This window comes from Ursus arctos, unplaced genomic scaffold (genome assembly GCF_023065955.2).
Source record: "Ursus arctos isolate Adak ecotype North America unplaced genomic scaffold, UrsArc2.0 scaffold_16, whole genome shotgun sequence".
NCBI lineage: Eukaryota > Metazoa > Chordata > Mammalia > Carnivora > Ursidae > Ursus > Ursus arctos.
Window position 1 is genome coordinate 13,636,472 of NW_026622830.1, and position 15,798 is coordinate 13,652,269.

At 47.8% G+C, this 15,798-nt stretch overlaps 1 protein-coding gene across 4 annotated transcripts in view; it reads right to left on the minus strand.

The window, feature by feature from the left end:
* The window catches only part of EYA2 (EYA transcriptional coactivator and phosphatase 2), a 268,408-nt gene that overhangs the window by 174,654 nt on the left and 77,956 nt on the right, over positions 1–15,798 (minus strand). For 3 of the 4 annotated variants that reach the window (XM_026503660.4, XM_044385868.3, XM_048222359.2), the window contains exon 2: positions 12,374–12,492. In XM_026503660.4, the coding sequence (XP_026359445.2) occupies positions 12,374–12,482 (109 nt within the window). In that variant the 5' untranslated portion in view covers positions 12,483–12,492. Of the gene's footprint in view, positions 1–12,373; positions 12,493–15,798 lie in introns of those variants that run through there. The other variant, XM_044385869.3, reaches the window with a different exon arrangement.

The window sequence follows — 15,798 nt, forward strand, 5'->3', positions numbered from 1 at the left end:
GGGGCCCCAAACCCCTGGGTCAAGGGTGGGAGTCCTGGAGCCCATTCAGGGAACAACAGCTAGAGCTAACAGTAAAATCAAATAGACATTAGCAGCAGGTGTTGCCCAGAGTAAGAAGGGTTTGGGTGAGACTTGTGTTCCAGTTACAGATGTGGAAACGTGTTGTGTGTCTGTGTGTGTGTGTGTGTGCACTGAACAGCAGTGTAAAAATACATTTCTTACTATGTGTCAAGAATAGCCACACTCTAATGCCCAGGAAAGCCCCTGGCACACAGTAGGTGCTCACTCAATGCTACTTTCCCTAGTTGGCGTTTGCTGCCCCAGGCACGACCTCCAGCACCCTGTCCTCCCCCTCCCCCAGGACTAGAGAATGAACTGCCTCATTCTGAAGCAGCCACAATGTCATTATTGGTAAAAGCCCACGATCTCAGTGCATTTAGTAACACACAAGTTACTGAATTAAACATTTTGAATATGTTTTCTTAAATAAATATGCAAATATTCATAAAAATCACATCTTATGGAAACATTCCTATGGGCTTGGATTGACTTGGCGTTCTGTAAATTTGAAGCGTTTTTCTGCCCCAATCTCCGTGCCGTGATTTGCATGTTTGCCTCACTCCAGCTTCCTCTGTTCTGAATTGTTGAGTAACCCGCCTTCCCCACATGGGCAGGTCTCCCTCTCCTGCTGTGCAAACCTACAATCCTCTCCCCTTCCCGCCCCAGCAACCCCCCCTCCAGAAGACTGCAAGTGAGAGACGGGTATTCAGTAAAAGATTTGCCTTTTGCAGGCTGTGAGACTTTTGAAAAACACAGGCTTTTATCTTTTTGGACTGGTATCATATTGAACTTTTCATCTCAGGAGACCTGGGGGCAGGGAAACCTGGAAAATGAGTACATTATATATGGAATGATCCCCCTCCTCCTTCCTTACTCGCACCCTCCCTTCTGCCTTTTTTCCCAGGTGGGGATGGTGTATACCTCATTGGGAATCCTGATGGCATGTGACAAGGTGGGGCTTTCAAGGTCCTTCTCTTCTTCAGGGGGCCTGGGGGGCACTGTGTCAAGGCCAGTGATGCTCAGTGCTTTGGGCACAGAGGTGGGGCAGAGTCTTGCCAGGAGTGGAGAGCTCTCTCCATCTGGTCCTCTTGCTGTGGTCCAAGGCTATGTCCTAGGAGGTCATGAGGACCAGGAGGCCTGCCTGCAGTTGTCATCATCTGCATACTAGGAAGTGGGCCTGACGGGGCGGTCCTGTGGGCAAAGCCAGCCCTAATGTGACATCGCTGTTCAAGGCGTAGGCAACAAGCTGGTCTTCAGTGTAGCCCAGGACATCTTTCGGTGATCCCCCAGATACCCGCTTCACCACTTTCTGAATGCCACTGTATTTGACAGCTTTCTCTGGATGGCAGTCAGAGCCAGACAGAGCCACTGAGGCTGGAGACACAGGAGGCCAGGTCACTGAGCTCTCCATGCAGCCCAGGTACAACCCCACCCAGAGCCCTGGCAGTGCTGCTGCGTGCAGGCACGACGCTCTGGACAGCAGCATGACCATGGTACCACAGCGTGCCAGAGGGGCAGAGAGTGGGTGGACCGTGGTCATGAGTATAATCTAGGGGGAGGTCATATTTCTCATGATCACCCCAACACCAACATGGGGCCATCGGCACAAGGGGCAGGTGACTCTCGGACTCCACTCACCAAAGTGAATCCTCAGCATCTTCAGGGCGCTGGAAACACTATATTCAGAAGCTGCAGCAGCCCACACTCCTATTGGTGGGATCTGGAGCCTGGTAGATGGAGATGGACTTGTGCTGACCACAGCTTCTTGTTCTCAACCTTGTTAGTGCCACTGAACTTGCCATGACGGCTGAGGCTGAGGTCAGTGGAGGCCTCACCTATGTCCATGTTGCCAGAGTTGAAAGCAGCCTAGTGACCCGACCCGAGATAGCCAATCTCCGAGCCTCATCACATGGCTTGGGAGATGTGGCTGGCACATAAAATGGGACACCTAGCTCTCAAGGGGGGAGGGACAGAGAGCCTCCTCCATTTACTTCTGAATTTAAAGCTCTAAGTCTCCTCTTCCTCCCTAGCTTTCCATGGGTAAAGGAAGAAGGATTAGCTAGACAGATGGCCAAAGCCTCTGGAATGAGCTCATTCATTTATTCACTCATTCATTTACTCATTGCCTACCTGCACCAGGCATGTGCTTAGAACTGGGTTATAACAATGAGCTAAAGCAGTCAGGAACTTCCTGTTTAGTGGGGAAGATAGATGGTAAACAAAGGAATGTGAATAAGTGCTTAATTACAATTAGAACAAGTTGCAAAGGAAGAAAGTGGATGGTACCTTACCCCCCCCAGGACTCCCTGGGGATCTTGTGAAAATGCAGACTCCCAGCCTGCAGGCCAAGAAAGATCCCAGGTGAAAACAGAATGGAGGTTCCTCAAAAAGTTGAAAATAGAACTATTCTATGACCCAGCAATTGCACTACTAGGTATTTATCCAAAGGATATAAACACAGTGATTCAGAGGGACACCTGCACCCCAATGTTCATAGAAGCAATGTCCACAATAGCCAAACTATGGAAAGAGCCAGATGTCCATCGACAGATGAATACATAAAGAAGATGTGGTACATATACAATGGAATACTACTCAGCCATCAAAAAGAATGACATCTTGCCATTTGCAACGACGTGGATGGAACTAGAGGGTATTATGTTAAGCAAAATAAGTCAGTCAGAGAACGACAAATACCATATGATCTCACTCACATGTGGAAGTTAAGAAACGAGACAGATGAACATGAAGGAAGGGAAGGAAAAATAAGATGAAAACAGACGGAGACAAACCATAAGGGACTCTTGACTCTAGGAAACAAACTGAGGGAGGCTGGAGGGGTGGGTGGGGGATGGGGCAGCTGGGGGATGGGCATTAAGGAGGGCACGCGATGGAATGAGCACTGGGTGTTATATGCAACTGATGAATCACTAAATTCTACCCCTGACCTGAAACTAATACTACACTCTATGTTAACTAACTTGAATTTAAATAAAATTCTGAAATTAAAAAAAAAAAGCAAGCTCCCAGATAAGGCTGACACAGCAGGCCAGGAAACCACACTTCTGAGTGGCGAGTCTGGACTACAGGCTAATAAAAAAATGCAAATCATTAAAAAGTATCACAATTCCAGGTTCATAAAAATGAATCTCCATTCTAGAAGTCACAAACTCAAATGCATACGAGGCCCAGAAGACAATATAAACGAGCAAGGCATAAGATCCAATTTTTAAAATAAAGCAACTAAAGCTAGGGCTACGTGTGTGAATGCACACTTGAGTGTGACTGTGTGTACACATGATTGTGCGAAGAAACTCGTGCAAGGGCCTTCCTACTTCATTCCTTCATTTGTGCATTCATGCACCTGCTGTGGGCCAGATCTACCGCCCAAACCTCTCTAATTTGTCAACTTAACGTTCTTCCCCCAAAAGCACACGGCTTAAGGGGTCAGACCCAAATTCAAATCCTGCTGCGGCAGCAAGATAACCGTGTGACCCTGTGCCTGTCACTTCCTCTCTCTGTGCCTTGGTTTCCACACCCACAAGATGGGGCAATATCTCATACCCGCAAGGCTGCCGTCAGCATTGCAAGAGGCAAGTACCCGCCCAGCGGTAAGGGCTCCCCACGCAGGAGCTCTTACTAGCTTTCCATTCTCCTGGGGCCCTAGCTTAAGCCGCTTAAATCCGTGAGCCCAGTCTGAATGTTCACACTTTTTTACCTCTCACTGGGAGGATTAAGAAGCTAACGATTCTGAAAGCAGCGGCCACTATTATGTTGCCTAATTGGACCCCAAGGGCCTGCTTCTAAGTGATCCCCAGAGATGAGAGAACTTCTAGCGCAAGATGTCTTGAGGCAGGTCTTTGCTAGAAAGGTACAAGTCTATTAACCGAATCAGCACATCTCTTCTGTATGGGCGGTTTAAAGTGCTCCCAGGCCAGGGACAATGACAGCAGGAGAGAGCACTGTATTAGGAGTCCAGAAGCGCTAACCCCAGTTTCGACTCTCGTTGAGTGGCTATGTGACAGTGAACAAGGCGTCTGTCCCTCATAGGGGTGTTTCTGAGGACTGGAAGGAACAAGGCCAGCGTATTCCAGAGTATGAGATTTGAGAGGGTACGTAAATACATGCCCTTCTATTTAAATCATCACTGATTTGTCTGAATGTATATTAGAACCACAGCAAGACTATCAAAGGCATAACTTTTCCTTTCTGGAACTGGTGTTAAGTCATCCTTTTAAAATGAACTTATTGAAAGAGAATTGTTTTAAAGAAAAATCAGTAAGCCAGCAACAAGAGAGGTGGTACCAACATACAGCAGAGTGGCTGGAGAAGGTGGGGAGTCCCGGAGCCACTGCCAGGGGTGAGAGCTCTTCACGCAGGGAAGGCTCGATAATTAGTAATTGTTGGTGCCCTTTCTCATTTAAAGAGGGGATTGGCAATTTCCTTCACATGACACCAATACCCCCAGAGTGGGATTTCTGTTCTGCTCAGGTAGAGGTTGTTCTGGTGCACAGGCCCCCAGGAAGCCAGCTGGGAAAGGCTGAAGGGTGGGAGAGGTGAAGCTCAGCTGCATCTCCCCAGGTGAGGACTTGGGCAAAGGTCTGGGCGGCTCCACCTGGCGTGGACGAGACGAATGAAAATCTGCCAGCTCCAGGCTGGAACTGGTGAGACGGGAACCAAAAATCAGACCCTGTCGTGCCCAGCGCAAAGGAGGTACAGGAGGTCCGAGAGAAGACGCCCAGCTTGTCCCGTGCGCACGGGCTCACCTCTCAGAGGAAACCCTTAATGAGATGACCGCCTTGGCCTCTGCAAAATGGGTCTGCATTTTTTTGGATCTGCATTTTAAATGAAAAAGTTTTCTCTATTCAGCTTTGCTTTCTTAGTTCTGTAACATGTTTTCCTCTCCTTCCAGAAGACAGGATACAATTCAAATCCAATTCTCCCTTGAATAGTCATGAATGATAGCTAATATTTCTCAAGTGGTTTCTGTAAGACAGGCCCTGTGCTGAGGACTGCACGAGACTTAGCTCTATCACCGTCCATAACAGCCCAATGAGGAAATTATCTGTATTTTACAGATATGGAAATAAGGCAGGGGGAAATTAAGGAAACTTTACTAAGGATTCAAAGCGAATATCAGCCTAAAGTTATCTGTGATTCTTCAAGACCACCCTGTATTCATCCACCTGCCCATCTACCCGTGTACCCACTCATCTACACAGCCATCCTCCACCCATCCGTCTTCCCATCCTTGATCCATCCACCACCCACCCACCCATTCATCCGTCAACCACCCATCCTCCACCCATCCGTCTTCCCATCCTTGATCCACCCACCAGCCACCCACCCATTCATTCATCCTTCAACCACCCATCCTCCACCCATCCATATCCATTCTCTACCCATCCATCCATCCTCTACCCTTCCATCCATTAATCTAACTATCCACCCATAAATAATTTTTAAGGATCTACCAAGAGTCATAGACTGAGCTGTGTGCTAATCAGAAACAATAACTTAAATACATATATAGGAATAAAAACTGTCCCTGTCGTGGAGGAATTCACCATCTAGAACAGCTGTTCTCAATCCTGGGTACACAATAAACTCATCTGGAGAGCTTCAGAAAAATCCCATTGCTTGGGTCATACTTCTGGCCAATTAAATCAGGTTCTCTGAGGGTGGGATCTGGACATGAGCCTTAAACATTTTTTTTCAAACTTCCCACGAGATTCCGAGGTACAGCCAGGTTTAAAGGGCAGAAGCCCAGTTCTCAGAGGGTGGTCCTTGGGCCAGCAGCATCAGTATTACCTGGAACTTGTTAGAAAGGCAAATTCTTGCCATTCTAACTGGCGTAAGGTGGTATCTTAGTGTGGTTTTGATTTGAATTTCCCTGATGGCTAATGATTTTGAACATTTTTTCATGTGTCTGTTAGCCATTTGTATGTCTTCATTGGAAAAGTGTCTGTTCAATGCACCACAATGTTCACAGCAGCTCTGTCCACAACAGCTAAATCGTGGAAGGAGCCGAGATGCCCTTCAACAGATGACTGGATTAAGAAGTTGTGGTCCATATATACAATGGAATATTATTCAGCTATCAAAAAGAACGATTTCTCAACATTTGCTAAACATGGATGGGACTGGAGGAGATAATGCTAAGTGAAATAAGTCAAGCAGAGAAAGACAATTATCATATGGTTTTTCTCATCTATGGAACATAAGAACTAGGAAGATCGGTAGGAGAAGAAAGGGATAAAGAAAGGGAGGGTAACCAGAAGGGGGAATGAAGCATGAGAGACTATGACTCTGAGAAACAAACTGAGGGCTTCAGAGGGGAGGGGGGTGGGGGAATGGGATAGGCTGGTGATGGGTGGTAGGGAGGGCACGTATTGCATGGTGCACTGGGTGTTATATGCAACTAATGAATCATCGAACTTTACATCAAAAACCAGGGATGTACTGTATGGTGACTAACATAATATAATAAAAAAATATTTTAAAAAAAAGTCAAGAAAAAAAAAAAGAAAGGCAAATTCCTGGGGCGCCTGGGTGACTCAGTCGTTAAGCGTCTGCCTTTGGCTTGGGGCGTGATCCCCGCGTTCTGGGATCGAGCCCCACATCAGGCTTCTCCGCTGGGAGCCTGCTTCTTCCTCTCCCACTCCCCCTGCTTGTGTTCCCTCTCTCGCTGGCTGTCTCTTTCTCTCTCAAATAAATAAATAAAATCTTTAAAAAAAAAAAAAAAAGGCAAATTCTTGGGCCCAGAGCAAACCTTCACTGAATCAGCAATGCTAGGAGCGGGGCCCTGCCATCTGGGTGCTAATGACACTTGCAAGGTGGTTCTGATGCACAAGAGAATTTGAGAAACGCCACACTAGCTCTCTGCTCCTCAGAGTGGCTGGCGAACCACAGTATCAGCATTGCCTGGGAGCTTGATAGAAATGCAGATTCTTAGGCTGAATCAGAATCTGCAATTTAACAAAGTCCCCAGCTGAGTCTATGCACTTTAAAGAGGGAGAGCTAACCGCTACTGAGTGTCTTCTAAGCGCTCTGCAAGGCTTTAGCGTAATCACGTGAAAGCCCTTCTCACCACTGGCCCGCCTGCAGGTCACTCCCTCACATTCCCGCTTTACCTCCTCAGAGAAATCACCACCATCTGAAATCCCATATCTGTTTAAAAATTCAGTACCCGTCTCTTCCACTAGAACAGAAGCTCTGGGACGGGGACTCGTCTGTCTCGTTCACCATTATATCCCCAGCACCCACACCAGGCGCTGGCTCACAGCAGGCATTCTGGAACAATCGACCGAACACACATGCAGCAACCATATCTTCATTATCCAGATGAGGACACAGGCTCACAGAGAATAGGAATTTGGTCAAGTTCACATAGGGAGCAAGTGGCAGAGCTGGGATACACACTCGGTCTGGCCGAGCCCAAACCCTGTAGGATGTGGGGTGCAGCGACCATGGGAAGATGCAAAAAGTGCCTCTGGGACTGACCTGCAAAGTCCCTGAAGGCAGGCAGGAGGGCAGCCCCAGCGACCCAGTGCACAGCAGGAGCATCCAACAACCTGTTGACCGCCTGGCTGTAGAGATGAAGGAATACACGAGAACTGCCAACTCTCTGGAGGGGCTCAGGAGGTTTTACGGTGAGGCAGAGGCAACACAGATGAGGGGGAGTTTGTAAGGCAGAAAGGACAGGGCACGGGACCCTGCAATGCTGCCCTTCCTCCTCTCAGCGTCTTCCCTAGAGAAACAGGGCACGTGTTCTAAGAGCAGCTTGCACGATGATACCCCTGGTAGCATGGTCTGTAACAGCAAAAAATTACAGATAACCTCACGTTCCTCCACAGGGGGATGGCGTCATGAACTGGGGCACCATCGCTCTTTGATGTATTATTCAGTCCAAAAAAAAAAAAAAAAAAAGAAGTAAATCATTACTTAATGTGTCCTGAGTGAGCAGAGCAAGTTATAGCAAATACTTGTATTATGCCATAGCTTTTGAATTTCAGACTTTTTTCCAGCGATACTGTAATTTCTACAGTAAACATACATGTTTAAATACATAAAAATATACACACCTAAGTCCCATAAATACACACTGATACAAATGTGGTTCTTATAAAAAGGTCTTAAGATGCACACAAAACAGATACGGTGGTTACTTCCAGGGAAGGGAGGAGAGACTGAGCTTGGGTAGATGTGGCCCAATGTTTCGAGGCTTTGTAAGGACTGTGTGTTTATGTGTTAGCTGGTGAGCAGAAACCGATGTGTTACGGAGAAACAGAGGAAGAGGAAGGGCGCTCAGGCAGGGCGTACAGGGCGGCAGGGACTGTGAGGTGTGAAAACACGTAGGGCCGACGGGGGAGCGCTCACAGTCGCGGGGAAGACTCCGTCTCCTGTCCTCACTCATTCGGAGGATTTCTGAAGCACCTACGAGATGTCACACTCCGCTCCCAGCAGGGGGGATACACAGGTAACTGAGGTGGGCAAGGTCTGCCTTCTGAGAACTGACATTCAGGCCGGGAGCCCGATAAACAACAGGCAAACAAACGCGTACCTTCTGGTGGAGAGCAGGATGATGAAGAAAACAGGACACAGACCGGTGTGTGTGGGTGTTCTGTCAGCTCTACCCTCAAATCCGGTCCAGAATCTGCCCCTTCTCCCTGCCCCAGCCCAAGGCACCGGCACCTCTTACCTGGATTACTGTAACACCTCCCTCGCTGGTCTGTGGGCTCCCGTTAGGTCCCCACCCCCAGTCATTCTCACATATGGCCAGAGGGGTCCTGTCAATATGCAGATCAGAGGTCTCCTCCTCTGCTCCCAAACCCTCCCATAGCTCCCATCTCACTCAGGGTAGGAGCCAACGTCCTTCCCGTGGCTCTCAAGGTCTGGAAAGGTCTATGCCTGGCCACTGTTCTGACCTCCTCTCCCCCACGGCCCCTGACTCACTGGGCTCCAGGAACGCTAGCCTCCTTACTGCTCCTCGCTGCTGCCCCAGAGTCTTTGCACTTGCTGTTTCCTCTGTGTACGAGGCTCTTCTTCTGCATCACCATGAATGCCCCAACTCAAGCATTACCTTCCCAGGGACATCCCCACACCCCTGCATTCCCTATCTTCCTTCCCTACTTTCCCCCCTGCACCCTCCCCATAGCATGTATCACGGCCTGACACGCTCTCTATTTTGTTTACTACTGTTATCGTCAGCTCCTTGCCTGCCAGTCCCCTAGCATGGCTCCAGGAAGGCAGGGCTTTCGTATGCTGACTTCCTTGTGCTTAAAACAATGCTGGGTACACAGCTGATAAACACTTGTTGCGTGAGTGAATGAACTGTTACTTCTGTTAGGAAAAGACCTCTCTGATGAGCACGGAAGGCTGAGGGATGGTCCCACAGTCAGAGGAGACTGGTCCAGGCCAAGGGAACAGCAAGGGCCAAGGCCCCAAGGCAGCATCACGTTCCTGAGTTACAGCAAAAGAAACAAGGCCAAGGCTAGGTCTACTGAGCAAAGGGGACGGGGAGGAGCTGAGTTTGAGAGGCTGGCGGGGACAGACAAGGTGAGCCTGGTGGCCAAGGGTAAGGAAATTAGATCTTATTCTATACTTTTTAAGAAACGCTTAGCCCTCTTCACGTTTTAACTATTTCATCCTCATATCAACCCAGGGAGGTCAGTGGAACAATTACTCCCCTTTAACAGATGAGGCAAATAAACCCCAAAGAGGCTGGGTGACCAGACCAGGGGCCCACGGGTGGTAAGAGGCAGCATGAATGCAGTGGGAGCCACGGGGAGGGGGATTTCTGGGTTTCACATTCCCTCCAGAACCCCCTGAAAGGAGGCCCCCTGGCACCTGCCCCCCAGGGTTCTCCCTGGATCTGGATGCCTGCAGTCAGGCAATAATGACTCTGTCACAGAAGGGCCCAGGAGGCCAGGCTGTAAGGGCAGCTGATGAATCTGGTGGAATGTTCCCTGCAGAGCCCAGGAGCTCACCGCCCATCTCAAGAGAGGAAAGGGTGTGTGTGTGTGTGTGTGTGTGTGTGTGTGTAACCAGACCCTACTGGCCCTGCTCTAAACTTGGGAGCAACCACTCCAGGGCAGCGGAAAGGGTGTGGACAGGAGAGAGATGGTGTGTCTGTGGGTGCTACCTCTGTGGGGGACAAATATCTGGGGTCTAAGGACTCTTAAGGGCTTGGCAGAAAGTGAATCTAAGGTTTAGAAGTGTGGACTCTGGAGCCCAAGCACCTGGGTTTGATTCCTGGCCCTGCCAGTAGTTGTGTGTCTTTAGCCTGCTTATTTAATATTTAACCCCCCCCCCGTGCCTCAACTTACACACTGTAAGATGGGTTCATAGCCTAATAGGGGTGTAATAACTGAATGAGAAACATTATGGCGTACTGATTAGGAGAACAGATTTCAGAGTTAGACTACCCAGCTTCAAATTCCGGCTGCCGCTGAACTGTGTCATCTCGACCAAGTGACCTCATGATCTCTTGACCTCTCTGTGCCTCAGTTCCCTCATTGGTAACACAAAGATTAACAACAGTCCCCACTTCTTGGGGTTGTGGGGATGCAGTGAGTTAGTACACCCATGCCTGGCACACAGGAAGCGCCGTGTGTTTGCTCTGCTGGTGACAGAGGAGGAGGGTTAATCTGCACGTACACTGCTTTCCACAGTGCCTGGCACAAAGTACGTGCTCACAAAAACCAAGGCCAAAGAAGTGGCCGGGGCTCATCTAAGGGACAGCTGCTCCTTAGCTCCCACTAGTGGCAGCCAAGTGGGAGTGTGGGCCCCGTGTCTCTGAAGCCTTCAGTGTTTTAAGAGCAACTAGAAATCCAGATTTTTATGTGAATGCCCCTGAGTTTTACAAGTTCACTTTTATTTAAAGTACACCGTAAACCAAACGAAGGCATACAGGAGGACCAGACTTGGCTGTGAGCTGCCAGTTCGCCGCCCTGGTTTTACACGCCCTGTGGTGATTCGATTCGGAGGAGAATGACCATGGAATACGACGTTTAGCTGCGGTACCACGCGCCATGGTGCACCAGGCAGCAATAAGCATCCTATGAAGCGGGTCGTGACTGTGCCCCCATTTGACAGGTGAGAAAATGGAGGCCCAGAAAGGTGAAACAATTTGCTGGAGGCCGTTTGGCTGGGAAACAGTGGTGCTGGGATTCAGACTTGGATCGTCCTCACCCAGCAGCCTCCTCCTAGCTCTCCTGGCTCTGAAATGAAGCCCTAGGTTGAAGAGTGCCTCTCTCCAAAGAGAATGACTGTTTTTGAACAGGGCTTAATAAATTGTCTCCAACACTCAAAGAGCCCAGGGTGGTTTATACGGACGCTCTAAAGTGCCAAGAAGAATGAGGGTGTGTTCTCTAGCATGTGGTTTGGTGGGGGAGCCCAGACCCTCTTGGTGGTACTTTGAGTAAGCTTGTCCCAGCTTCATTACCAGCACGCAAGGGAAATGTCGTTGTCTTGGTGACAGCAAGAATTATTCCCAGTAGCCTGGAGTTGCTTAAAAGAAAATTCCTTGCGATGCTGTGTTTGACTAGACACAAGTCTCTGGTTTTCCATGACAGTTAGGTAGCATTTGTGTCCCTTGAGCTGGCATCAAACACAGACAGTGAAGGAGAGACAGCCCAGGGTCCCAGGACACCAGCGGCAAATCCCAAAGCTGGCCACATAAAGGGTTAAGCCCAATGGTTCCACATAATAGCTTAATGCCCCTGCTAACTCCCAGCTCTCCCAGGAAGGCTGACAGATCCCAAACAGAGCAAACAATAGCTGGAATTGTTCTAGTGAAAACTAGTTCGGCGGCATCATTTGCCAATAATTTTTAAACAGCTTAACTCTCCTCTGCTTCCTTGACTCTAACCCAACCTGAAAGCAAAAGGCAGACGAGTTCTTGTCCCCGTCAAACCTTCGTCAACAAGACGCCCGCCTGGATGCCTGATGGCGGGACAGCGCTGGGGGACAGACTGGGAGCCGGAGGGGCAACCCTGCAGGGCACACCCAGGGCCGGGCCCTGGAACACACCCGAAACTGCCTGTGTCCGTGGAGGTGTCAGCATTTCTCGGCACAGGAAGTTCGGCGCACGAACGAGCACACTTGCACCTCCAATGACTAGACAGAACTGTTAGCACCGCACGCCAAAGTTCTGGTTCAGAGGCGACAATCCCAATGGCGAGCGGAGAAACTGTCATAATGACGGGACTTGCGAAAGGACACGTGTCGAAGGCTGTCGGTCCCTTAACTAAATTCCGCGGGGCGAGCGGGACCGCCACGGGTCCACCAAAACTCACGCCGGGAGGCCTACCTTCTATGTCACTCAGAGTCCAGACATCGGCGTCGGCACGGTTAAGCTTCGGTTTACCCGGACAGTCGCTGTTTACAGTGAGGCTGGGTGAGATCACCAGTTCTAGCATTTCCTTGTACCTGAAAGAAAACAAAGGGAAATATAATTTATTCATTAATTATGCATGCTTACTAATGATTCCTATTTCTTTCCCTAAGAGTATAAATATTAAAGCTGATTACCTAAACCCAGCCGTCTTATAAATTCTACATAATAAAAATTCACTAAACTTTTCATCAAAGGGAAATGAGGAATTAAAATGAAGTACTTGCTCCCCTCCGGAGAATACACCCACTTGATTAAAACTTTCCCCTCCTTCGTATGGTATTTTGCCATTAGAAAAATTATATTCTGGTCTCTTTTAAATGTCATCTGAATGAGCTGGAGCGAGCTACGGAGCCTTCCCAGCAGAGGAAGGGAGAGACAGGCAGAGAGAGGGAGTCTGGGTTTGGATTCTCAAAAGCAGAGGCTTAGGGAGCGGTGGGGGTTGACTGCAGTTTCGAGGGAAAAACGGACATGGTGTTAGTTGAATAGACAGACAGAGGCTCAGAAGGCATCCATAATATTTAACAAGTCCGTCTTGGCAGCCAAACTCCACAGTCCATCACTTTGGTCCCCACCAAGGAAGGAAATGTTAGCTCCCGAATTACAACTTTGATAAAAAGTTAAGGGGGGGATCAGGGAAAGCATGGGACAAGTCCCCTGGGTCTTTCTCATTTTTTACTGGAAAACTGTTCAGTCCTTGCACCATGCTGGTACAGATTCCTCCTAAATTCCTACCCACGGTGGTTAGGAAGTGAGGATTCTGGTTTGTACCTGGCGGTTTCCAAAGGGCTAAACTAGAACCAGTAATGTTTGGCACTGATTCAAGGTATCCTCAGAGAAAGGCTAATAAGCCTATCACTATTGCAAGGTCATCGTTGGGAGGATCTGTTATCATTACTTTACTAAAACACCACATACTGACCAATGGCAAAGTGTTTATAAACTCAGATTCCATCGTGAAAAGGTCATGGACTCAAATTTCAGTTTCGCTCCTCACTACGTTGAGAAAGCGACCAAACTGCTCTAAGGAAAGCTTGCTCATCTGGACAATGGGGTTATCAAAGTACCTTCCTGGAAAGTTGATGGTGAGGATGAAAACAGGTGGTACCTGTAAGGAAAGGCCTTTGTGCAGCAACCTAAATGCCCATGCATTCCAGAGAAAGACAAACTACAGGCGGGGTGCGCACATGGCGGAATATCATACGGGAGTGAAAAAGACTAAGTTGGGGCTCCACACACAGCAGGACGGACAGACTGACAGACAAAGTCCGAGCAAAGAGGCAGAAGGGTACCCAAAGTATGATATCAGTTCTATGAAGTGCAAAACATACAAATCAATACTATATACCGTTTAGGGATACGCACACATGCAATCCACAGGTAATAGTACGTATAGGATGGAAAACACCAATTTCAGAGAATGGCTGACTCTGGGGATGGTGAGGGAAGGCGCTTTGGGAAGTGGTACCCTGGGGGCTTCAACTGAGTTTGTAACGTTTTAGTTCAAGGGTTCACACCCACTGTGGCCCATCCAAATCCAGCCTATCGTTTTGTGTGACCTGTGAGCTAAGAATGGCTTTCACATTTTTATTGTTTATTATCTTTTATTTATTTTAGAGAAGGCGGTTGGCGGGCAGAGGGAGAGGGACAGAGAGCATCTCAAGGAAGCTCCACGCCCAGTGTGGAGCCCAACATGAGGCTCGATTCCACCACCCTGAGATCATGACCTGAGCTGAAACCGAGGGCCAGACGCTTCACCGACTGAGCCACCCAGGTGCCCCAGCTTTCACATTTTTTTTTTAAGATTTTATTTATTTATTCAACAGAGATAGAGACAGCCAGCGAGAGAGGGAACACAAGCAGGGGGAGTGGGAGAGGAAGAAGCAGGCTCATAGCGGAAGAGCCTGATGTGGGGCTCGATCCCATAACGCCGCATTTTTAAATGGTTGGAAACAAATCAAAAGAAGGCTAACATTTCATGACCTGTGAACACTGCAGTGTCCATAAGTAAAATTTTCTCCAAACACAGTCCTGCTCGTTGGTGGACTAGATCGTCTGGGGCTACTTTCACACTGTACTTTCTGAGTATAGTAGGTGTGACACAGACCCGCAAAGCTGAACATATTTAATAATCGGCAGAGAAAGTCTGCCAACCCCTGTTTTAGTTGGGAAGCAGGGTGGTGGGCATACCACTGTGATGTGGCCACTACACACCTTTGTGGGCCCAAAACACTTAATAATTTAAAAAAACAACAAAAACAAAGGAATCTCTTATCCCAGGACTTGCACATAGGAAGAACTTTATATACACTTTTTAATCTGATGAGAGAATTCCACATAAGTAAGCTCCTAGTGTTTATATCTTTATGTTAGCTGGTAAACATTTGCCTGACAGGGAAAGAAGGTGCACTGTGATTTCTGGTCTCGGTTGCATTGCCTATTTATTTCACCAAGTGTTGCTGTCATTCTCAGGAGCTCAGAGCAGGAAGAGGCTTGTGAGTTCTAACTCTGGGACAGAGTATTGCTAACTAAAGCTTTTGGTGTGTTCGCCTTAGACTTTTGCCTAACATCCTTGAAGGCCAAGCCAACATGGAAATCACCTTTATTTCCCCCACAACACCTGACACAGAATCTTGTTCATGCTGTCATCCTGTTACCATCTGCAGAAGGGTGGGAGGAAAAAAAAAGATGGGAGAGAGAGAGGGAAGGAGGAAATCTATAACTGAGTGATTAGCTTCTTCAAACAAAATTTTTAAAATTTCCCAGATATTCTCATTTTTCCACCCCATCCTAGACAATGACTCTAATGTAATAAATACATAAATATGTCCCCTTATGAAATGATGCTGAGTTGTTTAAGTGTGACTTCTGTTTTAATTTACATGAATAGTGCTGTGTATGAGATCTTGTCCTGTTTATTAGGTTTTTTTCTTTTCAGTCTCCACTATGATCTTAAAATGTGTACGTATTGCTGAATAGTCATCTAGCTTATAGTTAGAATTCCAAATTGTGTATTCACTCTATTGTATTTATGTATTGCCCTAGTGATAAACATCCAGGAAGCCTTCATCTCTCAGCTACTATAAACAATGCTGCAATGAACATCTTCATTAAAAAAAAAAATATATATATATATGTATATAATGTGTATCTATATATGTGTGTTTGCATGCACACACATATTCTTAAAATGTATATATATGCAAGGATGATTTCTGTCATTGGGTGTATGTGAACTGAACTTGACCAAGTACTAGCAGACTGTTCCTCATTAATTCCTATGCTAATCTAGATTCCCATGATAAGTGCATGAATCAGGAACACCTGAGTGGCTCAGTCAG